Genomic DNA, 27109 nt, shown 5'->3' with positions numbered 1-27109 from the left:
AAACAGAACCGGTGTAATATGATCATTTCTGTGCTCCAGTTAACAGCCTATTTTGAATCAGTTGTAAATGATACAAATTAGCTTTACTGGACCCCAAAGGTAATGTGTTGCAATAGTCTAAACCAGTGTTTCTCAACCCTGTTCTGGAATACCCCTTTGCCTGTTAGTTTTCAGGATATCCACAATGAATATGCATAAACTTGATTTGCATATATTGCCTCCATTTATATGCAAATTATTTTCATGCATATTCATTGTGGATATTCTGAAAACCTGACTAGCAAGGGGGTATTCCAGGACTGAGTTGAGAAACACTGGTCTAAACCAGAGTTTCTCAACTTCTTAAAGCCAAGTCTAATAAATGTCAACCGAGTACCCCTGCCCAAGCTCCACCCCAGACCCCCCTCCCCCATAATAATAGTATTAATTGTAATGCAGTTTCTTCCATCCATTTTTCTTATACATAACAATATAATCTTAATACATAATGGCAATCACAAAATTTTTCAAAAAACACAAATCACACCATGCAGAGAAAATGTTAATTATTTATATTTGGGTTTTTTCAAAGAGGTCAAGGCAGATGACTTTAAAATATGCAATGTAACCTCAGTTACAAGTATAAAAAAATAGACAAATATAGTGCAAAATATAGATGACATATAAAAATTCTCAAACTGACACTTTACGATCACTAAATTGAAAATAAAATCATTTTCCTACCTTTGCTGTCTGGTGATTTCATGAGTCTCTGATTGCACTTCCTTCTGACTGTGCATCCAATATTTCTTTCTGTCTCCTGGATGCTTCCTCTCCTTCAGACCTCATTCCATTCCCCAACCAACATCTCTCTCTGTCCCTCCATGATTCCAACTTGTCTTCCTCTCCTCTCTGCCCCCATTGGCAACGTCTCCCTTTCTCTCTCATTCCCTCCCCTGCTGCAAAGGGACTGGAGAAAGAGAGAGATCCAAGGTACGTTAGATTGTGAGCCCACTGGGACAGATAAGGAAAATGCTTGAGTACCTGATTGTAAAACTGCTTAGATAATCTTGATAGGCGGTATATAAAAACCTAATAAACTAAACCATCTCTCCTACCCCCTCTACTGCTACATCAAACATTTCTCCTTCCTTTTCACCAGTCCAACATCTCTTTCTCTCTGCCTCCTGCATGCTTCCTCTCCTCCAGTCCTCATTCCCTCCACCAACCAATATCTCTCTCTCTTCCTCCATGAGTTCAACTTTTTACTCTCTGCCCTCTCCCCCTTCCACTGAGTGTGACATTTCTCCTTCCCTCCTCTTTTCCCTCCCCATCCATCTCTCTCTCTCCGTGAATCCAACACTTTCTGCCTCCTAAGAACATAAGAAGTTGCCTCTGCTGAGGCAGACCAGAGGTCCATCTTGCCCAGCGGTCCGCTCCTGTGGCGGCCCATCAGGCCTATTGCCTGAACAGTGGTCTCTGACTAAATTTATAAATTACCTCTAATCCTATCCCTATAACCTACCTCTACTCCTATCTGTACCCCTCAATCCCTTTGTCCTCCAGGTACCCGTCCAGACCTTCTTTGAAGCCCTGTAGCGTGCTTCTGCTCAGTGGCGTACCTAGGGTATGTGGCACCCGGGGCCCATAATTTTTTGACACCCCCCCATGTAAAAAAATATTTTTTATAATAATCATGAAACTGAATAAATGATCATAATAGAAACAGGCAGTGAAAATTTTCTTTTATTGAACCTCATATATGTACCCATTATTCCAAACATACCATAACATAACATAAATTATGTCTGAATTGTCATGACATCAGAAGTACATATGGAGTAGCTGCAGGTGATGCTTGGGACAGTTCTGATTGTGTTAGTTCGGTTTTATGTGTTTTTTGAATAGAAGGGTTTTTATTTCTTTTTTTGAAGGTTTTGTAGTTTGTGGTCGAGGTCAATAGGTTGTAGAGTTGGGAGTCGAGTGTTGCAGCTCGAATGGCTAGGAGGTTGTCGAACAGTTTTTTTCTTTTGACGTTTTTGGTTGGAGGGTGTGTGAATGGTGCGTGAGTTCTCCTATGTCTGTTTGAAGTGGATTGAATTATTTAGCTGAAGAAATTAGTTACCCCCTCATCCCACACACATTAATTCTCTTCCATTTTTGTTCCCATTATAACAAACACTGATAAGTTCTCAGAAAAAAAATACATTAAAATAAAAAGTGAAAACAAAGACCCCTACAGATGTGAACATAACATAAGAATAGCCTAACTGGGTCATTCCAATGGTCCATCATGCCCAGTAGCCCATTCTCATGGTAACCAATCCAGGTCACTAGTACCTGGTCAAAACCCAAAGAGTAGCAACATTCCATGCTACCGATCCAGGGCAAGCAGATGTTTCCCCCATGTCTTAATAACAGACTATGGACTTTTCTTCCAGGAATTTGTACAAACCTTTCTGAAAACCAGCTACGCTATCTGCTTTTACCATAACTTCTGGCCACTTCATTTTTAAGCTGAGATCTTTCCTTCCAAACAGAGACTTTGCTAGATGTCAAATACAGCACAAGGTAACTTCACACGGACTTAGCTGTGCAGGAAATGTGAATCTCCTCATACACCCACCATATAGTGCAAAAATGTGCAAAGGTCTGTTTTTTTCTTTCGATCACTACATAGACTAATGCCACACAAGCAGCGATGTTACATTCTGTAGGTCAGTGCTAAGGTTAACAAAGTTTCCTTCCTTGGACCACAAGGAGATACTGACAAACCACTGGAATAGATCCCAAAACAACTACCCAGGAACAACACCCAAAGACCCACTCAGCGTGTGAACCAGTTGAGTGGAGTGGACTAACTGGGGGGTGGAAATGGGCCTGGAGTTTGCTCAGCAGAATTTCCCAGATCACCTCTTCCTCTCAACACATTGACACGCTGCCACCACCACTACTAGGAACACCTCACCGGGTAGGCCAGCAATGTTATAAACTTTATAAAACACATTATTATATTTTCTTATAAAGCACATATTTTAACTGAACTCTCTGACATCCTCAGCCTTGCCATTCACAAAAATAGAAGGAAGAAAAGTTCCCATTTCCTGCTGTCTCATGTCCCCGGCCTATACAATATTTTTCTTCTGCAAAGTGCAGACCCTTCAAAAATCTGACCAAATCCTCATTTCACTTGCATTATAAAGTACTGAGGATGCCATCTCTCCCCAATCCCAGGTCCTAAAGTCTAAGACAGTAGCGCAAACTAGTGCTGCCAGATTCAGGAAAAAAAATTTCGATTCGATTCAGCCTATTGAATTGGTTTATCGATTAGATTTTCCTGCCCAATTGGTTGTTTTTTTCAAACATCCTGGTGGGTTTATTTTATAGCTTTTTCACCCCCCTTTGGCTTCTCCTAACCACAATGGCGCTGAGGGGGAAATAAAATAAAGAAACAAAAAGAACTTTTCCTCTCTCTGTTAAATCCTAGCTCACGTTTGCGGTCTAACACCAGCTCTGGCAGGATACACATTTCAAATCTGACATATTGTAATCACAAAACAGAAAATAAAATTAGTTTTTCCACCTTTTTGTTGTCTGGTTATTTTTCAAATCTTGTTGGTCCAAGACTCTGGTTGTCTTCTGATAACTTGCTTGCCAGGGTCTCCTTTCTTCTTTCTCTGTGCTAACCATCCATCTGCCATCTCTGTCCTCCCCTTCCGTTTCCCTTCCCTCCCCCAGATGTCTGGCATCTTTCCTTTTTTTGTATCCCTCCACAGATCCACCTTTTCTTAACTACCCTTTCATCAAGCAGCTCTCCCTCCTTCCCCACCACCCCAGGGTCCACCATCTCTCCCTTTCTTTTCCCAACTACCCTCCTAATCAGTATCTCTATCCCCCCCCCACCACACCATCCCTTGTGTCCAACTTCTCTCCCTTTCTGTTCCTTCCCTCCCTAAAACCCATGTCCATCACCTCTCTCTCTCTCTCCTCTATTTTCAGACCCATTATTTCTTCCCACCCAAAGTCCGGCATATGCACGTCTCTTTGAACCCCTCCCCTTCCCTCCGTGTACTTCTACACCAGGGCCCCCCCTCCCCTGAAGGCCTGTCCCCCCCTTGAAGGCCTGCCTGCCTGTTCCCCTTGAAGGCCTGCCCCCCCTGAAGGCCTGTCCCCCCCTTGAAGGCCTGCACCCCCCTTGAAGGCCTGTACCCCCCCAAAAGCCTGCACCCCCCCGAAGGCCTGTCCCCCCCTTGAAGGCCTACACCCCCCTCGAAGGCCTGTCCCCCCCCTTGAAGGCCTGCCTGCCTGTTCTCCTTGAAAGTCTGCCCCCCCTGAAGGCCTTTCCCCCCCTTGAAGGCCTGCACCCCCCCAAAGGCCTACACTCCCCTCGAAGGCCTGCCCCCCCCTTGAAGGCCTGCCTACCTATTCCCCTTGAAGGCCTGCCCCCCTGAAGACCTTTCCCCCCTCGAAGGCCTGTCCCCCCCTTGAAGGCCTGTGCCCTCCCTTGAAGGCCTGTCCCCCCCCGAAGACCTGCACCCCCCCAACGGCCTGTCACCCCCCCCCCCCCCCGAAGGCCTGCCTGTCTCCCTAAAGGCCTGTCTCCCCTCCCCTCCACAAGGTCTGCCTGCCCGCCCCACCCTGAAGGCCTGCTGCCCCCCCCCCACTACCTCGAAGGACCGCTCGGCCCCACCACCACCATCATGAAGCACTGCTCATTCCCCCGGCCTCCCCGCTTCATTTCCCTGGAGAAACAGCATGCAGCAAGATCGCGCGATACCAGTGATCTTTGCTTGCTTCGGCTGTTTCCTCCGCCGTGGTCCCGCCCCTCCTCTGACATCAGAGGAGGGGCGGGACCGTGGCGGAGGAAACAGCCGAAGCAGGCAAAGATCGCTAACATCGCGATCTTGCTGCAGGCTGTTTCCAGACCCGACACCCGGCGCAGGGGGGGGGGGAATCGGACCGGACCGGAAGCACCCCCTCAGGGTTTGGCACCCGGGGCGGACCTCCCCCCACGCCCCCCCCTTTGTACACCACTGCTTCTGCTTATCACATCCTCCGGTAGCGCGTTCCATGTATCCACCACCCTCTGGGTGAAAAAGAACTTCCTGGCGTTTGTTCTAAACCTTTCCCCTTTCAATTTCTCTGAGTGCCCCCTTGTACTTGTGGTTCCCCATAATTTGAAAAATCTGTCCCTGTCCACTTTTTCTATGCCCTTCATGATCTTGAAGGTTTCTATCATGTCTCCTCTAAGTCGCCGCTTTTCCAGGGAGAAAAGCCCTAGCTTTTTCAGTCTGTCAGTATATGAGAGGTCCCCCATACCCTTTATTAACTTAGTTGCTCTTCTTTGGACTCTCTCAAGTACCGCCATGTCCTTCTTGAGGTACGGCGATCAGTACTGGACACAGTACTCCAGGTGCGGGCGAACCATTGCACGATACAATGGCAGGATGACTTCCTTCGTCCTGGTCGTGATACCTTTCTTAATGATACCCAACATTTTGTTCGCTTTCCTTGAGGCTGTGGCCACTGGTCCGACGCCTTCAATGTTGTGTCTACCATCACTCCCAGGTCTCTTTCAAGGTTGCTCACCCCTAGCGGTGATCCCCTCATCTTGTAAGTGAACATCAGGTTCTTTTTCCCTACATGCATGACCTTGCATTTCCCTATGTTGAAGCTCATTTGCCACTTTTTGGCCCACTCTTCCAGCGTTGTCAGATCTATTTGGAGATCTTCGCAGTCCTCCATGTTTTTGACCCTACTGTATAGTTTAGTGTCGTCCGCAAATTTAATAACCTCACATTTTGTTCCTGCCTCCAGGTCGTTAATAAATATATTGAACAGGAGCGGTCCCAGCACTGACCCCTGTGGAACTCCGCTCGTGACCCATTGCCAATCTGAGTAATGGCCCTTTACTCCAACCCTCTGTTTCCTGTCCGCCAGCCAGTTTTTGATCCATCGGTGGACCACCCCTTGCACCCCGAGGTTCCATAGCTTCCTTAGCAGTCTTTCGTGTAGTACCTTGTCGAAGGTTTTTTGGAAGTCAAGGTAAATGATGTCTATGGATTCCCCTTTATCCACCTGGCTGTTTACCCCCTTAAAGAAGTATAATAAGTTCGTGAGACATGGCCTGCCCTTGCAGAAGCCATGCTGGCTCGACTTTAGCTGCCCATTGTTTTCGATGTGCTCCCAGATGCTGTCTTTAATCAGCGCTTCCATCATCTTTCCCAGGACCGAGGTCAAGCTCACCGGCCTGTTGTTTCCTGGGCCTCCCCTTGAGCCTTTCTTGAAGATGGGCGTGACATTTGCTATTTTCCAGTCCTCCGGAATCTCTCCAGTTTGTAAGGATAGGTTGCATATTTGTCGAAGTGGCTCAGCTATTTCGTTCCTTAGTTCCTTGAATACCCTTGGGTGAATGCCGTCCGGACCTGGCGATTTGTCGCTCTTTAGCCTGTCTATCTGCCTGAGGACATCCACCTTGCTCATCTCTAGTTAGACCAGATTTTCATCCTAATCTCCTTTTACGATCTCCTCGGGTTCCGGAATGTTGGTTGTGTCCTCCCTTGTGAAAACTGACGTGAAGAATTCATTTAACCTGTCAGCAATCTCCTTTTCCTCTTTTACCACTCCCTTTCTGTCTCCATCATCCAAGGGTCCCACTTCCTCCCTTGCTGGTTGCTTCCCCTTGACGTACCTGAAGAATGATTTGAAGTTTGTTGCTTCCCCTGCCAGTCTCTCTTCATATTCTCTCTTTGCTTTCCTAACCACTCGGTGACACTCCTTTTGGTTGTCCTCTGTCTGGTCCTTTTTCCATTTTTTGAATGATGCCTTCTTATCACTTATCGCCTTTTTCACTGCATTTGTTATCCACACTGGGTTTTTTATTCTATTTTTTTTGCACCCTTTCCTGAACTTGGGGACGCACAGGTTCTGTGCTTCGTGCACCGTGCCCTTGAGTAGGGTCCAGGCTTTTTCTACGGACTCCATCTTCCTTGCGGTGTCATTGAATTTCTTTCCCACCATTTTCCTCATGGCATCATAATTCTCTTTTTTGAAGTTAAGTGCTGTCGTTACAGTTCTTTTCACCTTTGATGATCCAATTTCTAGCCTGTACTGGATCGTGTTGTGTACACTTCCTCTCCTCCAGACCTCATTCCCTTCCACAACCAACATCTCTCTTTGTCCCTCCACGAGTCCAACTTTTCTTCCTCTCTCCTCCACCCCCATTGGCAACAAGTCTCCCTCTCTCTCTCTCTCACTGTCCATCTGTCTTGAGAGATCCAGGCATCTCTTCCACCCCTCTACTGCTACATCCAACATTTCTCCCTCTCTCATCCCCTGGATCATGTGCAGCATTTTTCACTACTGCCTAGCAGCCCCATGCCCATTTCTCCTTCTATTACCCCTCTCCAACACAATGCCACATCTCTCCCTCCATCACTATGTCTAACATTCCTCTCCTTTGCAATCCCCCTCAATCTGTCCCCTCTCCACCACCATTTCCAACATTTCTCCCTCTCATCCTTCTCTCCCTCATACATCTCCCTCTCCTCTCTCTATGACCAATTTTCTTTTCTTCCTTTCCCCATGTTCCATATTTCCCTCTCACACACATACTCATACCCAACAATTCTCCCTTTCTATTCCCTCCCTCCTATGTCCCAAGTTAGTACTCCTTCCTCCCTCTTTTCTGTGTCCCATGTTCATGCCCCCTCACTTCCATCTGTGTCGAGTTCATGCCACCTTCCTGCACGTAAGTAGCTGCTCGTTCGTAGAAGCCGCTGCTGTCTCTGGGGATCCTGCCTTCCTGCCCGCCCCCTGCCGCTGCTGAGGATCCCTCTCTTCTTGCCTGTCTCCCTCCCAACCCCCAAAGCCGACCCAGTTCTTATTCATGCTGCCGTCGTTCCTTCTGTCTGCAGCAGAGATGGCGTAAGCAGCGATTCACACACTGCATGTGGCACAATTCTATAAAAAGTGTCGGAGAGGTTTCTGGGTCAGCTACTTACGTGCAGCGTGTGAATCACTGCGTGTACCATCCATGCAAGTAGTGCTGCTGAAGACCGAAGGAGCGAATGCGGCTCAAAGAAGGTGGTAACTGTTTCAGCTTTGGGGGCAGGGTCAGATGGGCAGGCAGAGATCGCCAGAAGCAGCTTCAGCGGCGCCGGGGGTAGGGGTGGGCAGGAATGCTGGATCTCCAGGGCCAGGCAGCGTACCCCCAAGGGGTAAGCATACCACATGTTGAGAAACACTGGTCTAAATGACTAATAATGAATGCTTGAATCAATTTAGTAAGATTTTCCACCTTCAAAATAAGTTTTAATTGATGCAACAATCTCAGATGGAAAAAAAACACATCTTGACAACATGACTTATTTATGGTTTAAAATATAGCGCACTCCTAAAGTGATAATTTCAGACTTAAGTTGAATTTGTTTTCCATCAGTTTCTGATACAACTTTCAAAGCCACGTTTCTATGTGAAAACCTCATGGCTGTGGATTTCGTTGTATTTAGAATTAGATTGTTCTCAGCTAACCAATTAAATATCTCTTTCAGTTGTACATTAAGATTAGTAATTCTTTATCATCCCTCCATACCGGTACAGAAACTGATGGGGTATAACGTACTTCTATCATCAGATGAAGACTGAGACATAAACTTTTGGTTGTAGTATAAGTGGGCTTTACAGTCCCAAGTACAATCAGTCTGTTCTCAGTCTCCAGCAGGTTGAGGTAGTAAGCCTGTGCAGTCTTTACCTGGTTTAGGGTAGGGCTGTTGGATTTTGTTTTAAATTTTGCCTTCTAGTCCCTGTTTGTGGTGTCAGATTGAGCTTGGGGGACCCTTTCGAGGGTCCATCTGACCTCGGGGATGACACACTTGACTGGTTAAATCCTTCCCCCCATTTCCCCCACCTCCCCAAATTTTTTATTTAGAGGTGCCTCAGCTGGTAAGCCTTGGCACCAAATACAGGCAAGGCATATAGCTTAGAGAGCCAGCGGGGTCTGTTCAAGTTAAATTAAAGTTATATTAAAAAACAAAAAAAAATCTTGAGGCAGTGCTGGTATGAAGGTAAATTGAGTTTAATTGCTAACTGGCACTTTTCTTTTGCTAGTAGCGGTTTTCGCATTGAGCACTTTTCAGCTAAAAGTACTCATTGTGCTCCCGGCGCGGTATCGATGTGGTTGGTGTGTGCTCGAAGTGCACCAGCTGATGCAAAGGGGAATCCTCATCGGTGTCGGGTGCCAGCGAGCAGGATTCCCCTTCAAGCATGCACTGCAAGTCTGCAGCAGGCAGTGGGGATGCCCGGGCTTCTCCTTCCGCCCACACAGGGAGTTCCTCAGCCGCTGACGGTCAGGGAAATAAGGTTTTCCTTACCGCCGATAGTGCTGCGGACTCCCTTTTCACGGCTTAGGGCTTTCCTGCTTTAGCAGCTGGGTCTGTTCAGGCCTCTTTGCCACTGCTGATCTCGGAGGAGTTTTCGATTGGTTTTACACCGGTTTTGGCAGGAAACTCTGCCATCTTATCTGTTGCGTCAAGTTCTTGTCTTAGAGAGACAAGAACAGGTTTCTGCTGGGTCTCCTGCCTTAGTCAATACAAAATAAAGGGGGAAATATATTTCAAAAATAGGAAGCTCAAAAAAGAAATGTCCAAATATAATAGTTAAATGACTCCCCTATCTACTATAATAAAACGCTAAGCGCGCATGCGCACTCCTACCTGTGTGTTCTGTGATCCGTATATCCGTGGCCGGCAGGAGTGCACATGCACGAGTCCCCAGGACTGTCTTCTGCAACTTCTGCAACAGTGCTGTGGCAATTGCGGGGTTAAGCGCTCACGTTTCAGCACTGATTTGAAGGGAGGTATGGGGAAGCGTTTGCAGCTTCTGCAGGCAGCACCGGAGCTCGGGCCTGTCACCCTTACTTAAGCACTTCCCAGCACCTGCCTACGAGTTTGGCGCTCCTTTGAGGTATGGTGTTCCGCGTGTGGATTGGTTTCCCTTCATTCTTCATTGCTTCATATCTTGAAGTTTTTGCAGGATGGTCTGGACAGGGGCCTTGCCTGGTCTTCCCTCTGGGTTCAGCTTGCGGCTTTGTCTAATTTAGCGGTTTGTTGCATGGTCAGCATTTGGCCTCTTCTCCGGATGTGTTTTGGTTTTTGAGAGTGGCAAAATTGCTCCAACCTCCAGTGCGGCCTTCTGTTCTGGCCTGGGATCTCAATCTGGTTCTTTCCGTGCTCGTCTGTCCTCCTTTTGAGCCTCTTGGCTTCTGCACATTGAAGGGCCTTACTCTTAAGACGGTCTTCCTGGTGGCCATTCCACGAGGTGTGTTTCTGAACTGCAGGCCTTCTCTTGTAGGCCTCCCTTCCTGGAGTTCTCTAGGGAGTGGGTCATGCTGCGGCCGGTTCCCTCCTTTCTACTGAAGGTGGTTTCACTTTTTCATGTTAACCAGTCCGTGGTTTTCCCAGTCTTGGATAGTCAGGAGGACTTTTTGGAGCAGAGGCAGTTGCGCAAATTGGATGTCCATAGGGTCCTTCACTCTTATGTTCAGAGAACCCAGGAGTTCCAGAAATTGGATCATCTTTTTGTCCACTTAGCGGATCCTCGTAAGGGGGACAGTGCTTCCAAGGCTCCCATTGCGCCATGGATCAAGGAGGCTATCACTTCAGTGTACCATCTTCAAAAGAAGGCTGTTCTGGAATTTCTCATAGCTCATTCCTCTCGAGGTCAGGCAGCTTCTTGGGCTGAGTTTTCTCTGGTGTCTCCGGTGGATATCTGCAAAGCTGCAGTTTGGTTTTCTCTTCATTCCTTTGTGCGACACTACCATTTGGACGTTCAGGCACATCAGGACGCAGTGTTCGGTAAGTGTGTTCTTGTGGCCCTTTGGGGGTCCCACCCATGATGGGTTACTGCTTGGGTATATACCATCAGTTTCTGTGCCAGTCTAGAGGGACAATAAAGAAGGAGAAATTAGGTTTTAACCTTCTAATTTTCTTTCTTTTAGTCCCTCCAGATTAGCACATTTTTATTCAGTTTTCATGCGCAGAGTATGTTTTTTTCTGTGGTGTCTTTTTTGTCGGGGTTCTTAGGGGAGTTTATAAGAACAGTGACATTTGGTTCGTCTGGCTTAGCTGATGAGTTGTAGGGATTTTTTTGAAGGTCTTATTTCTAGTCAAGATCCAACAGTATTTCTCTCTGATAGTGACTATTCTCCTTCTGGGAGTGCTTTTTGCTGTTTATAGTTCACAGTTATTAGTTTTCCTTAGCTCTGCTTGGCTATTCGTCAGACTGATTGTACTTGGAACTGCACAGCCCACTATACTACAGCCAAAAGTTTGTGTCTCAGTCTCCACCTACTGGTAGAGGTGCGTTATAACCCATCAGTTTCTGTGCCAGTCTGGAGGGACTAAAAGAAAGAAAATTAGCAGGTAAGAACCTAATTTCTTCTTGTCGCCTCCTGATTCTTCCCCACAAATACTAGCACTTGAATGTCTTCTACAAAAATATGAAATTTCGTGTTCCAAGATTCTAACAGTTTAGCAAGAGGCACCAAATATATATTTAAAGGGTGAGAGAGGGAGGGAGATGGAAAGAAGAAAAAGCATGGAAGCTCTGGAAGAATCCCTGTAAGTCCTGACGTTATTAAACCAGGTGAAGTGGGATGGGGGGATAAAACCATAAGCTCACAGAAACTGTTCTCCCTACAAAAAACCCTTCTAGCAACTAGCATCTTATCTCTGCAGCTGATGGAAACAGTAGATTAACTGTAAAAAGATATTTCACACAATTTACCAGAAGACATGCACAAATAAAGAAATACCTAGTTTCTAAGCAAAGTAAACTACTGTGTCAGCGAAACTTGAGAGAAAATAACAGGTCCTGATGCTGCGGTCTGGCATCAGGCCCACCCAGCCAGATACCATGAAGAGATAAACAGACCATGGTCCGAAGATAGAATTCTCAAGAGATATCATCTACAGTGTCAGAGATATTTACGGTTGGGAGGGGGTCTTGTGCTCGGAAATACTAATATGGTGGGGAAACAGGCATTTCGGGGAATAGGTTAGGTCATACGGTAAACAGAGTGAACATATAACGTGACGCAGGTCAACCAGCCAATAAAAGAATGTAACTAAGCAGTAATGCATAGGAAAGTAGCCAATAAAGATGTATCATGTGATGTAAACCAACGTGGTGTTGGCCACTAAGAAATGTATAAAAACCAGGCCTTTAGAAGGGAGAGGGGAAGAGAACAGACATCAGAGGACCTCTAGGCCTAGAGATCATCACCTTCTGTTACGCTATATACTATATGATTTGTTCCTGTAAGCTGTTATTGATTGGCTAAATAAATATATACTTATTGAAACCAGTATATAACATTCGAGGTCTCATTACCAAAGTAGGCCTGGACAGCTGCCTACATCAAGGGTCGGTGATAACAAAGACCCCTGGGGTGCATCTGATGCAATCAGGTGTACCCAAGGGGTTTTTGTTATCACTTACACTTTACGATCCATATTATTATTTTTTTAAGTTTAACATTATTTATTAGTATTTCAGAAATACAAAGGATATTAACCAAGTCCATATTATTATTAAAAGTAAAATCTACCTCTAATATTTCTGTTTATTTTTTAAGGAAATTATCGAAATGCCCATGATGTTCTCTTCAGTATGTATGCAGAATTAAGAGCACAGAAGATAAAGATTCCTTCAGAAATGGCCACAAACCTTATGATTCTCCACAGCTACATTTTAGTAAAGGTAACTGATCAGCAATCCGTTGTTCATAATTTCTTTAAATCAGTAGTCTTACATATTAGACTATGAAAAATAACTTCTAAATGTGAGGTTGAATATGGTCCTTTTTGCATGCTCATTATTATTTTTAATTGCCAAATTCTTCTTTCAGAAGTTAAGTAGTATTAGAATGTATTGATATTTTCTAGTGGATAAGGAAAAGATGATTAAGGGGGCAATTCAATAAGTGGACACCTCAATGAATTGCAATGAGAGCCTATTTTATAAGGACATCTGTGCCCCCAGATTTCACTATAGAATACTATCATAACCCAACACTGGCACACCTAAAATGTAGGTGCCTGCTGTTAACCACTTATAGACATGGCATAAATATGAATAAGTGTGTGTTTAATTTACAATATTCTGTAAGTTGTGCATGTAAATGGCAGCACTGATCTTATCCTGCCCATGTGAATTCCCCTTTTCATTAAAATGCTAAGCCACTTATGAATGCCCTTACAGAACAATATTTGGATACGTTGCTACCACTTATGTGGGTAAGTGTACACTCACCGGTGAAAGTGTTTGTATTCTGTATGTTTACATGCACAAGTGGCATATAGTTACAGGTGCTCAGTAGAAAGCTGCACGGGAATGGGGCCGATGGGAACCCTACAGGGTTCCCATGGGGATGGAAGAGGCTCTTGCTGGGCTTCTGCGGTATATACCTGTCTTCTGACAGCCTCCTCCTTCCTTCCAGGCAGCCAAATGTGTTTCTTCACAAAATCGTCAAGAGAGAAGGCTTCTAGGTCAGCCATGGGCAGCAAGTTGGAACCACTGCTTTCGGCTTTGTGAAGAAATATGTGTAGCTGCCTAGAAGGAAGGAGGAGAATGTTGCCAGGACACAGGTACACACCACAGGAGGGGGGCATGAACTTGGGACATAGAATGTAGAAAAGGGGGGATCCAAGATGGCCGCCGCTATCTGTCTGCTGTGAGGACACCGTCGATAGTCTCCTTTACCTCTGGGAAGAATGCTGAAAAGAAGGGGCAGAAGTGTCAGTGGAGCCTCCCCTGAAGTCACTTTAGACTCTCTCTGGGACTTAGTCACCAATTTAGGAAATTCCCTTAATCCGCAAATAAAAAATTTGGACCAAGAAATAAAAAAACAGAAAGAAGAAATTAACTCTTTAAAACAAGATATTGTATTGTTGAAGTCCGATATTCAAGAAGAAAATAAGGACCTTAAAATAATTAAAGGTATTCAAGATTTACTTGTCAAAGACAATTTAATTATGGAAAGAAAATTGGAAGTCCTTGAAAATAAGACTCGGGCTAATAACTTGCACTTACCGTATTTGCCGGCGTATAAGACGACTGGGCGTATAAGACGACCCCCCAACTTTTACAGTTAAAATATAGAGTTTGTTATATACTCGCCGTATAAGACTACCCCTTCTTCCACACACCTTCTCTACCGCCCCGGGTGCAGCACAGCCGGCCAGGTCCCCTTACTTTTGTGGCACTTCCCCGACCGACCGACAACAGCCCCGGTCTGACAAACCTCCCTGCCCTTAACCGCGAATCTAAATTACCTTCTTACAGCTGCTGTAAGAAGGTAATTTAGATTCGCGGCTACAGGGCAGGGAGGATTGTCGGACCCGGGCTGTTATCGGTCGGTCGGGGAAGTGCCACAAAAGTAAGGGAACCTGGCCGGCTGTGCTGCAACCGGGGCGGGGCGGGCCGCTCCTCTCCTTTGGTAGCCACTCGAACCGCGAGGCTACTCTCCTTCTCCTTATCTGCCCTGCCTGCAGCACAGAGCCGAACGGAAGTCTTCCCGACGTCAGCGCTGACGTCGGAGGGAGGGAGGGCTTTGTTTAAGCTTTGTTTAAGCCCTCCCTCCCCTCCGACGTCAGCGCTGACGTCGGGAAGACTTCCGTTCGGCTCTGTGCTGCAAGCAGAGAAGGTAGGGAGAAGAAGAGCCGCGTACATCCAGAATACTGAGTACATCCAGCCCCGCGACCCTCGGAGGCGTCCCCATGGGATCCCCGTGACCCTAGGGGGCGTCCCCACGGGATCCCCGCGACCCTAGGGGCGTCCCCGTGCAGCTCTCTAATGTAAAGTAAGGGCATTTAAACAGTACCCGGCGTATAAGACGACCCCCGACTTTGGGGAGGATTTTAAGGTACTGAAAAGTCGTCTTATACGCCGGCAAATACGGTAATTAATTTTCCAAAAATCTCATCAATTTCTCCACAAGAAATGATAAAGCGCTACTTTCTGGAGATTCTAACAATACCTGAGAATTCTCTACCACCTCTTACAAGGGTATATTATTTACCTACAGGATTCTCAAAAGAAAGAAGATGAAGGAAAATCTCAGGAAGTTCCCTTGGATGTTTCTACCTTATTGGAACAATCAGACGGAGAAGTGGCTGCTCCAGCCACCCTCTTACTGATTTTAGCTCTGGCTCCAGATAGAGACTGGATCCTTAAACTTTTCTTTAAAAATAGAGTCTAAGGACTTCCTGGGTTTCCATATTCAGATATTTCCTGATGTCTCGAGGGAGAATTGGAAGAGAAGAAGGGAATTTCTAATGTTGAAACCAGGTGTGACTCAGATAGGAGCTTTTTTCTTTCTTAGATTTCCATGTAAATGTGTCATTAGATACCGTTCCTTTAAATATGTGTTTGCAGAACCTGCTCATTTGATTGCTTTCCTTTCTCTGAAGCGTCTTGAGTATGGAATACCATCTGTATCCATGTGATAATTTAGCTCTGCTTCAGCAACAGATTAAGTGAATTTCTTGTAAAATTATTCTTTAAACTTAACTACTCTTTTCGTTAATCTTGGATCCAAATTGAGGACTAGTGTGTGATTAAGATGAGATGTGTTTTTTCTTTATATTTTGAATTACTTTCAGGATTGAAAGTAAACTTAAATATTATGTTTTCTTGATTACACTTTCTGTACAAGATGAGATGCTTGAAAATAATGTAAAAATCTTATAAATTAAAAAAAAAAAAGAATATAGAGAAGGGGCACATTGGAATGCAGGAAGGAGGGAGCACAAATTTGGGACATAAAATGGAGGGTGGGAAGAAGTGAACCCGTTGCAATACAGAAGGGAAGGAGGGGGTGTAAACTTTGGGACAAAGGAGGGAGGGAGAGTATGAACTTGGAACATAGACTGGAGGGAGGGGACATGAACTTGGGACATAGGATGGAGGGTGGGTAAAAGAGGCTGTCAGGGGAAAACACCCTCCAGGGATTCAAGACTAAGTTAGACAAGTTCCTACTGAACAAGGACGTACGCTGGTAGGGCTAGTCTCAGTTAGGGCGGTGGTCTTTGACCAAAAGGGCCGCTGCATGAGCAGACTGCTGGGCATGATGGACCACTGGTCTGACCCAGCAGCGGCAACTCTTATGTTCTCTTATGTTCTTTTATGTTCCCCCATCCTCCCATCCCAAAGTCGTTGCTCTACACAGCAAAAGCAAGAGTCAACAATGTGGATATAGATAAGCACAAACAACATAAAAGATCAGGAATTCAAAAGATGACCCCGCGCCAAGGAAATACTATATGCATATGTTTCCGTTTTATTTGGGAGTAGTTCTGAGCTTCTCTGTAGCCTTTGTTGGCGGTTGACATTACTGTCAGATTTACTTCTTAAGCAGAGCAGTTTGTTGCTTAGCCTACTGCTACAGGTGCCTCTACTTCATGTGTATTAGGTGGCTCTCGGTACTTGGGTACTAACTGTAGGTGGAGCTAAGAAGCTCAGTGAAGTACAGCAGAGGCAGAGTGAGAAATCCCAAGTGGATTCCTTTGCAGCACACGGCTATGAGGATATAACATCTGTCTAGAATGTCTTACCTATCTACTGGAAAAGAGCTTACCAGGGTAAGTGCATAATCTCTTTTTTCTCATCTCTGTACTTCTGCATGTTGAGTCAGTGAACTACGTGCACTTGTATCAGACCCTATTTACACAACTTTCTACCAAAACAGTCATTCTCCAAACTCATCCTAAATTCCTCCCAAAGGTTGTCTCCAAATTTCATCTCAACCAGTCTATTGTTCTTCCTATCTTCTTCCAAAGGCTACATTCTAACCCTGGTGAGTCTGCACTCCATACATTGGACTGCAAACGTGCTCTTGCTTATAACTTGGATCAGATAGAACCTCATAGAAAATCCACTCAGCTGTTCTTGTCATTTGATCTTATCAGACTTGGAGCTCCAGTTACCAAGAGGACAATCTCCACATGGCTTGCGAACTGTATCTCTTTTTGCTGTGCTCGAGATGGGCTGCCTCTGGATTAGAGCAGTGGTAGGCAAACTCATTAGTCAAAAGAGCCAAAGATCAGCAGTAGAACGATTAAGATTTCTTTTGAGAGCCATACCCCGCGCCCGCTTGCACTACAATGGCTACGTCAACCCGACTGACACCCCGCTCACCCACACGTAGTCGAAATCGATTCGTGGCAGAGCCTAGAGAATGACACGGGGAAAAAATTTGTCTCCGTCCCCGCGAGCTCGGTCCCCATTCCCGCAAACCATCTGATCCCATCCACACAAGCCTCGAATAGTTTTACACTGAACTTATTATATTAAAGTATAAAAAGAAACAATATTCTGTACAATTGTCAATTTATAAATCAGCGTCTTCTCCTCACTCTCTCTTCCCCATTTCCCTTCAGCATCCTCAGCCCACGATCTCCCCACTTCACTTCAGCGCACGCACAAAAAACAAGCAAGCAATTTTATATCATTTTCATTCTATTCATTCATAGAAATTAAAGTTTAAATAATGCCAGTCACATAACAAAACATAATTTTACAAAAATAATTCCCTGCACAGTAAAGCCTGCAAGGATTACTAGATGTCTTTCAGCAGCTCCCCTCTCTCCCTCCCTCCCCTTACATTCGTGGCCAAGTCAAAATGATCTACCAACCATAAAATTTTAAAAAACACAAAGCACACTGTACGCAGAGAAAATGTTAATTATCATTTATATTCCGAGGGTTTTCAAAGAGGTCAAGGCAGATGACTTTATGTAATGTCATCTCAGTAACAACTATACAAAAATAGACAAATATAGCCCCTCCCTTTTTACTAAACCGCGATAGCGGTTTTTAGCATAGGGAGCTGCATTGCTCTCTATGCTCATAGGCTCCCTGTGCTAAAAAACGCTATTGCAGTTTAGTAAAAGGGGGCCATAGTGCAAAATATAGATAGCAGATAAAAATTCTCAAAACAGACACATTTTGATCACTAAATTGAAAATAAAATCATTTTTCCTACCTTTGTTGTCTAGTGATTTCATGAGTCTCTGGTTGCAATTTCTTCTTCCGACTGTGCATCCAATATTTCTTCCCTTCTGTATGCTTCCTCTACTCCTGACCTCATTCCCTCCCCCAACTTTTTCTTCCTCTCTCCCTGCCCTTCTCCCCTTTCTGTCTCCCTGCCCCCTTTCTTTCTGTCTCCCTTCCCCCCCTTTATTTCTGTCTTCCTGTCTTACTCTCTCCATGCCCCCTTTCTATCTGTCTCCCTGTCTGTCTTTCTGTCTCCCTGCCCTCCCCCAAGCCACCGCTGTCGCCATTGGGGAACAGGCTGCCCCCATAAAGAGGACACTGAAGCGCCAGGCCGACCAACCTTCCCCATCTGACGTCAATTCTAACGTCGGAGAGGAAGTTCGGGGCCAGCCAGGCAGCGATTGGCTGGCCCGGAACTTCCTCTCTGGTCAGAATTGACGTCGAGTGAGGAAAGTTGGTCGGCCCGGCGCTTCAGCGTCCTCTTTACAGGGTTGGGAAGCAGGTAGAACGGAAGGCAATGCGAGTCTATCCTGGGCTCCGTGATCGACTCACGTTGCCTTCGCGATCTGGTCGATCACGATCGACCTTTTGTGCACTCCTGCTCTACATAAAGCCAACTTCTCTCCAACCTATTTGGTTTCAGCTAGGGAGTTCCATAGGTGAGAATATGCTGCCTGCTTGTCCTGAGGACAGAGGCAGATATTCTCATAATCCTCCCACCTCCCCTAATTGGCTTCTTAGCTTTTTTTACTGAACTGATGGTCCCACGAGCTGACGTCAGGTGGGAAGGCACTGGCACATGCGTGCTACGGGCAACCTCAAGACTTTCAAAAATTTTAAAGTGACAGTATACTTTTGCACTATTTGTCCTCGGCTCTGTGGATGACATTACCCACATGTGAAAATATCTGCCTGCTGTCCTCAGATAAGTAACTGTAGATAAGTAACTGTGCTATCTGGTTGGCAGAAATTTACTGCACTCACTGTGGTGTCTGCAGCTCTGAGGCCTGGAAATTGAAAACATCAATGTCAGAGGTATCAAAGTGACCTTTTCCCATGTAGTAAAACAAATTGGCTATCTCACCATAACCACAATTGCATAGATACTTACTGTTCTTTTCAGCTTCCTACCATCCCTAGGGCCCGGAGCTTGATACAAAGGAGAGTTCAGGTTACAACTGTCAGTGATGTCTTCATTTCTTTTAGAAGCTGGTTACTGGAACAGACACTTCCATCCTTGACTTCTACCTCTTAAGTAGGAATGCTCTTTATAGTGCCAAGACTATCAGCTTATGCAGAAATCACTCCTGGGATCTAATAGAACCAGGAGAAGGCAGTCTGTGTCCAGCCTTCCTGTGGCTTTTGATTACATGGCAGCTCCTTTCTCCCACTTCAGCTTTCTAAATAGCCACACTGATTTATTTTCTTATCCTGAACTTTGGAGATAATTTATGATTTCATTGCTTTTGGCAAATAATGATAAAGAATGTCTGCACTAAAATATTTTTAAATTATTTCATTTCAGATTCATGTTAAACGTGGTGATCATATGAAGGGAGCACGCATGCTTATTCGTGTTGCTAATAATATCAGCAAATTCCCTTCCCGTAAGTACTACACTGCTATTAGTTCTATTTTTTCTTATTCCATTATGGCATAATAATAAATTGTAATAAATAAAAAGATTCAGAATATAGTAATTTCCCTTATAAAGAAATTCACCCCAAATGGTGGTTATCTATAATAATAATAAAATGCTAAGCGCGCATGCGCACTCTTACCACGTGTTCCCTGATCCCTGATCTGTAGGTCAGTGGTTGGCAGGAGTGCGCATGTGCGACACCAGGACTCCTCTTCCCGAGCCCCAGACATGCTGACTGCCTTCGGTCCCGTGGGCCTCTCAAGCAGCGGCGGTGGCAGGGATTGCGGAAACGTTACCGAGCCGGCTGTCAGCTTCAGGCGCATGCGGCGGCTGTTGGCGCCTGCAAGCCACAGCGGCTTGAGACGGCTGTGGCGGAGGGCAGATGTGAACGGAGGTAAGGGGTGCTGCTGGACAGGGGAAGTGGTGCTGATGGACAGGGGGGCAGAAAAAGGAAGGGGGAGGCCTATTGCTGGACAGGGGGAGCAGGAAAGAGGTGCTGATGGGCAGGGGGGGCAGAAAAAGGAAGGGAGGCGTACTGCTGATCGATGAAGTGGTGAGGATATTTGAGGAGTATTGTGGGTCTGGAATATCTGGATGTGAAGCAATGATATGAACACCCCTGACGCAGCGATTTGATGCAAAACGGAGGGTTCCCCGTTGGGTGTAAGGACTGCCTGGCCTGGATTTGGAGGCCATTAGCAGCTAAGTTATTTTTTCTTGCTTTTGCTATGGATGTTATGAGCTGGATTATAGTGCCTTTTGTTACATTCATCCACTGACTTTCATCTGTATTAGGCGTGCCGTTTGATATTACCTGGCAGGCTACTTTAGTTGCCTTGTTTTCTTGGACTATTTTTCAGTATTTACACATAAACAGCTTTTGTAGGAGTGGAGTTTTTTTGGCCAGATGAAGCTGAACTGAGGCCTTTTTTCCACTTCTTTTCTTTTTTCTTTTTCCTTTTTCCCTTTCTCTTTGGGGAGTGTGAATGTTGTGGGTTGTAAGTAAGGCCTTGTAGTGTTGCTGGGTGTGTGTATCATTTGTCCGTGTGGGGCTTGTTTTTGAGTGAATAAGGGATATATTCAGGCCCTAATCCTTGAGTATTTATTTCTAGGAGTACAGGTGCACCCATATCTAGACAATTGGCTGATCAGAACCCTAGTAAGATCAGAAGGGGAGCAAGTTGTGCAGCAGGTGGTAAATGTCCTGCAGGACCTGGGCTAGGTAGTCAACTTCAAGAAGAATCATTTAGAACTGACCCAATGCTTGGAGTATTTGGGAATCTGCTTCAACCTGGCAAAAAGACTTGTTTTTCTTTTCATGTTATGCAACAGAAACTCAGGAAGTATATTATGGACCTCTTACTAATGCCAAACCCCACTGCGGTGGTCATCTGATACAGGGCCAATGGACTCTTCAACAGAGAAAATGGTCCACAAATCATCTGGAGCTATGAGCCATTTGGCTAGCCTTAATGACATTGGAGACCCGATCGGAAGGCAAGGCATTCTCGGATAATGCCACCATGGTGGCTTATATGAGCAGACAGGAAGGCATCTGGAGTGCTTTATTACGTCTAGAGGTTCAGATGTTGTTCAAGTGGGCAGAAGCTCACCTTTAGGCACTCTCCATAGCCCATGTAGCAGGAATGGAAAATGTGCAGATCGACTTTCTCAGCAGGCAGAATGGTCTCTTCCCAAAGAGCATTCAACCTTATAGTGTGACACTGGGGAAAGGCTGATGATGGATTTGATGGCTTCAGCCAAGAATGCAAAAGCAAATCGCTTCTACAGCTGGAGAGACAAACTAGGCAGTGCAGGGTTGGATGCATTGGTTCAGTCCTGGCCAGAAAAGAGCTTGCTTTATGTGTTTCCACCTTGGCCCATGGTGGGCCGGGTCATCCGCAGAATCACATCTCATCTGGGACATGTGATCCTAGTAGCCCCAGATTGGCCTTGCCAGCCTTGGTATACAGATCTAGTACATCTTATGCGGGGCAGAGGCCTCAAGCTTCTGGTTCATATGGGGCTTCTCAGTCAGGGTCCAGTTCCCATGGAGAATCCAGATCACTTTGGTCTTGAGCGCACAGCCTTAGCACACAAAAGTAATTCAGAAGTAGTTGTTGCTACTTTCCTCCGGGTTCATATCTCTCAACAGTGGCGGCCTATGCAAAGACCTGGAAGGCTTTCCAGTTCTAGTGCACTAAAGATCATGTAGAGCCTTTCAGGGCACCAATTCCTTTGATCCTTGCCTTTCTACAGGTCAGATTAGAAAAAACCTCCAGTAGCGTGTCTCAAAGTTCAGGTGGCAGGCCTCTTATGCTTCCGAGCTCGAGAGGGGAAGGTAACACTAGCATCTCATCCAAATGTAACCAGATTTTTGAGGGGGGAGGTGCTCAGGTTGTAGCCTCCAATACGCCAGCCTTTCACATTATGGATTCTTAATATCATCCTGAAGGGTCTTAGTCAGCCTCCACACAAGCCACTGCAAGAGGCATCCCTCCTGGACCTTACAGTGAAGACAGTGTTTCTCATAGCAGTAGTCTCAGTGAGAAGGGGCTCAGAATTATAGGCTCTTTAATGCAGAGAGCCATACTTTTAGGATTTCCCTGTGCACGGTCCCCTGGTTTTAAGACAGGTTTGGATAATTTCCTGGAGGAAAAGTCCATAGTCTATTATTGAGAAAGACATAGGGGAAACCACTGCTTGCCCTGCATAGGTAGCATGGAACGTTGCTACTCCTTGGGTTTTGGCCAGGTACTTGGGACCTGGATTGGCCACCATGAGAATGGGCTTGATGTTCTTATTTCTGCCAAAGATTGTTTCAACCTTCCGTGTCAACAAAGAGGTTTGTTTACCCGCTGTTCAATCTGTGGGTTCAACTAAGCATGATAGGATGTTGCAGACGGACATGCAAAGAGTTTACTTCATTATCCAGAAAGGACTAATGACGTTTGCTTTTCTGACCATTTGTTTATTTTAACCAATTGGTCATGACGAGGTAACACTCTCATCACCCCTGTCTCATCAGCTTGCCACCTTGGTATTATCTGTGACTCTTCTTTCTCCTTCTCTGTGCAAATCCAACAGACCACTAAAACCTGTTACTTCTTTCTCTATATAAACACCAGAAGTCCAACAGGACAAGAACCCACGGGTCCAAGAGCACACAAAGCAAAGTGGGATTGGACAATGAACACTCCAAGAACGAACTGTAAAAACAATCTTGTTTATTCCAAAATGGACGAATGAACATCAACTGTAGACCCGACACAGTACTGTGATTCGGCGACACAAGATGCCTGTATCAGGGGTCACTCAGTTGGGAATAAGTTATAGTTATCCCAGGACAAGCAGGCAGCCTATTCTCACATATGGGTGACGCCACCGACGGAACCTGGATGCGGACAGCCTCGCAAGCAGACTTTCTTGTAGAAACATAGAAGTTTTGAGTCAGCCGCACCGCGCATGTGCGAGTGCCTTCCCACCCAGCGCATGGCGAATCTTCTCAGTTCTCAGTTTTCTGCGGAGCCGAGAAGTCTGTCTTTGACTCTCTGTGTTTAACTTTGTTACTTTGTGCCTTCTCTCACTGCGGTTTGTGTTTGTTTTCTTCATGAATCGCTGTGTTCTTTTCTTTCTTTTCAGTTTTTTAAAAAAATCTTATTTTATCTTCCTACGTTCGACTGGCGGGTCAGGCTGCTCGGCCACAGCCTGCGGGCTTTGACTTCGCTGCGGCTATTTTTCCTCCTATGTCCCAGCCAGAAATGAGCTTCAAGAAGTGTAGCCAGTGCCAGCGTGTGATTTCCCTCATGGACCCACACCGTAGGTGCATCAAGTGCCTTGGGCCGGACCATCAATTGAAGTCATGCAAGCGCTGTGCTACTCTTCAACCTGGAGCCCTTAAACATCATTGGATTTTAGTGGAGAAGCTTTTCGGGATGGATTCTTCAGTCACGCCCTCGACTTCGAAAGCGGCCTCGGTTCCACCTTCTACCGAGAGTCCTCCTGCTTCCACGACTCCGACCTCGAGCCTCATCTGACCTTCCTCATTTGGAACATCTCTTACCTCCAGTACACCTGCTGTATCTTCCCCTAAATCCTCAGGTCAGATAGCTCAGCAGAAAGTTCAAGCGGTGGTCCTCAAGCTTTCTAAGACTTCCAAGTCGAAGCACATTTCCACTGCCACTTTGGAACCTAAAGCCATAGCAGGTAGTCCGGTTTCAGACACGGATCCATCCTTGCTGGCTTCCTTCCAGACCATGTTAGAGCAGCAATTTGTTCAGTTCCTAACTAAAATGGGACCGAAGCTACCTTCTCTAATCCAGCCTGGGCATCTTGCAGACTCCCGCGAGGTCGAGCCTCTTCCTATGCCTCAAGCTGAAACTTCACACTCTTAAACAGGGAGCATCTGGTCAGGCATCTATGCACTCGAAGCAAGGAGCAGATTCTTTGCAAGTGCCTCAACAGGAATCCTCACACTCCAAGGAGCAGAGTCTTTGGGAGTGCCTCGAGATTCCTCCATCAAGCCTCCTGAGCTCCGATCTACAGCTTCTAGCCCTATCCATTCCCTGGTAGCAAAGTCTGCTTCCATCTCTGGGGTGAAGTCTCCTTGATCCTCGAGACTCGCTTCTAAGCATCACTCTTGTCATCGATTGAGGCCTTCCTTGAGACATACCTCCAGGCATAGCTCTTCTTCCGAAGAGCGCCCTTTTTCAACTAAGCCTCGATCTACATTTTCCAGCTCTTCCAGACCACCGACTCCTCGATCGAGGTCTCCGCTTCCAGACCTCGAGGACTCAGCGGTTTCCATTGCCTCATCCAAGTCTCCTTATTTTTTTGACAACCATTTCCCCGCTGAGGCTTCATCTTCGACCCAAGCTGCCTCAAGGTCATCAAGCCCCTCTTGAGGCAAGGCATTGGCGGATCAGCTATCTTTTTCTTCTTTTCTTCGCCAGATGGCTGATGACCTGGAACTTCAATTGGATGCTGGTTCTAAATACTCTAAGGAGTACCTCGAAGTCATGCATCTTCCTCAACCTCCTGCAGAGTCACTAAAGCTTCCTCTTCACAAGCTTTTGTCTCAGACTTTCACACGATGCCTGGAGACTCCTTATGCAATTCCTGCTGTTCCAGGCAAATTGGACTCCAGGTATAGAACTCTCCATTGCAAAGGATTTGAGAATTCGCAATTGTCTCACCAATCCCTGCTTGTGGAGTCCTCCTTAAAACGGCCCCATCCTTCCAGAGTTTATGCTACTGTTCCTCCTGGAAGGGAAGAGAAAACTATGGACAAGTTTGGATGTCGCCTTTACCAAAATGCTATGATGTCCTCCAAAGTCCTCAATTATAATTTTCATTTTGTAACTTATCTCAAGTTCCTCATTGATCTTCCTAAATTTCTCAGCAATTTAGATACACAGAAGCACTTCGAATTTCAAGAAGTCATCGCTACTCTGTCAAAACTCAGATTACATCTTCTTTAGTCTTCTTATGATGCATTCGAGTTGTCGGCCAGGCGACTGCTTGTTCCATAGCAATGCGCCGCCTGGCCTGGCTTTGCACCATTGACATGGACCCTAATCTTCAGGATCGCTTGGCTAACATTCCTTGTGCAGGCAATGACCTCTTCGATGAATCTATCGAGGCAGCCACCAAGAAATTGTCTGAACATGAAAAATCTTTTGCTTCCATTGTCAGACCAAAATCTAAGCCAGCTCCTGTCAAGCCTTCACGACCTCCTCCAATTTTCCAGAGGCGTTATGCTCCGAGGGAGGCTCCTTACAATCATTCCCCTTTTTGACTGTTTAAAACAGAGCATAACCTCCACCGTTCTGTCTCTGTCCTCTCTTCCCCCTATAGGAGGCCGTCTCCATCATTTTTATTACTGATGGGAGACAATTACATCCGACCTCTGGGTGCTGTCAATCATCAAGGAAGGATACTCTCTTCATTTCAATCAGGTTCCACCACAGCTTCCTCCAAGAGAATATCCTTCCAGTCCATCCCAGACTGCCCTTCTTCTTCAGGAAGCTCAAGCTCTGCTTCGTCTCCTTTGGAACAGCAGAACAGGGGATTTTACTCCCATTACTTCCTCGTTCCATTCTGGATCTCAGGGCTCTCAACAAATTTTTAATCAAAGAAAAACTTTGCATGTTGTTCCTGGCGTCCCTTTATCCCCTTCTAGATCAGAACGAATGGTTATGCTCTCTGGATCTCAAGGAGGCTTATACTCATATTTCCATTCATCCAGCCTCCTGTCAATAGCTCAGATTTTGGGTGGGGAATCTGTACTACCAATACAGAGTGCTACTTTTGGCCTGGCTTCATCTCCCAGAGTGTTCACCAAGTGGTGGTAGCAGCAGCTCTACGGAACCATGGTCTTCAGGTATTTCCCTACCTAGAAGACTGGCTCATCAAGGAGTCTACATCTCAGGGGGTTATTGTAGCAACCCAACAGTCTACGTGGTTCCTACAAAGTTTGGGCTTCGCAATCAACTTTCCCAAATCCCAACTTCAGCCTTCTCAGAATCTACAATTCATCAGAGTTCTGGACACTATCCAACTCAGAGCATTCCTTCCGTAACAACATCTGGAAGCTCTTCTTCAACTCTGTCACGCAGTGTCTTCCCGCTCTTCAATCTCAGCGAGACACATGATGGTACTTCTAGGTTACTGGCCTCCACAGTACACGTGACTCCTTTTGCCAGATTTCACCTCAGAATTCCTCAGTGGACCCTGGCATCTCAGTGGACGGAGGCTTGCAACCCACTCTCTCGACACATTACAGTTACTTCTTCCTTGAGACAGTCTCTCCGCTGGTGGATGCTCTCTTCCAATCTCTCCAGAGGCCTGCTGTTTCAAATGCCCCCCCATCACAAGGTCCTCACAATAGATTCCTCGACCTACGCTTGGGGCTCTCATCTCGATAGTCTCCGTACTCAAGGCCACTGGACCAGTACAGATCGTCAGTGTCACATAATTCTGTTGGAACTCAGAGCGATTTTCAACGCTCTCAAAGCTTTTCAACATCTTCATGACCAGGTAGTCCTCATTCGGACGGACAACCAAGTCGCCATGTACTATGTTAACAAACAGGATCTCCCTCCCTTTGTCAAGAAGCTCTGAAGGTTTGGGACTGGGCAATCTGCCACAACACCTTCCTCAAAGCTGTCTACATCCAAGGGGTGAAAAATTGCTTGGCGGACAACTTGAGTTGTTTTCTGCAACCTCACGAATGGACACTCAATTCCTCGCCTCTTCATCAGATTTTTTTACAGTGGGGAATGCCTCAGATAGATCTCTGCAGCTCCCCACAACCACAAACTGCCCCAGTTCTGCTCCAGGATATATTTTCCTCATCGCCTCGAGGCAGATGCTTTCCTACTGGAATGGACGAATCTCTTCATGTATGCATTCCCTCCATTCCCTCTCATTATC

At 45.9% G+C, this 27109-nt stretch overlaps 1 protein-coding gene across 7 annotated transcripts in view; it reads left to right on the top strand.

Annotated features, from left to right (window-relative positions):
* WDR19 (WD repeat domain 19) overlaps positions 1-27109 on the top strand; it is a 435717-nt gene that overhangs the window by 346789 nt on the left and 61819 nt on the right. For all 7 annotated transcript variants that reach the window (XM_033947370.1, XM_033947368.1, XM_033947367.1 and 4 more), the window contains 2 exons: positions 12614-12738; positions 19559-19640. In XM_033947370.1, the coding sequence (XP_033803261.1) occupies positions 12614-12738; positions 19559-19640 (207 nt within the window). The remainder of the gene's footprint in view (positions 1-12613; positions 12739-19558; positions 19641-27109) is intronic.

Source organism: Geotrypetes seraphini, chromosome 1, assembly GCF_902459505.1.
Source record: "Geotrypetes seraphini chromosome 1, aGeoSer1.1, whole genome shotgun sequence".
Taxonomy (NCBI): Eukaryota; Metazoa; Chordata; class Amphibia; order Gymnophiona; family Dermophiidae; genus Geotrypetes; species Geotrypetes seraphini.
Note: the sequence above shows the minus strand (reverse complement) of the source record. Positions and strands in the feature narration are given on the sequence as shown.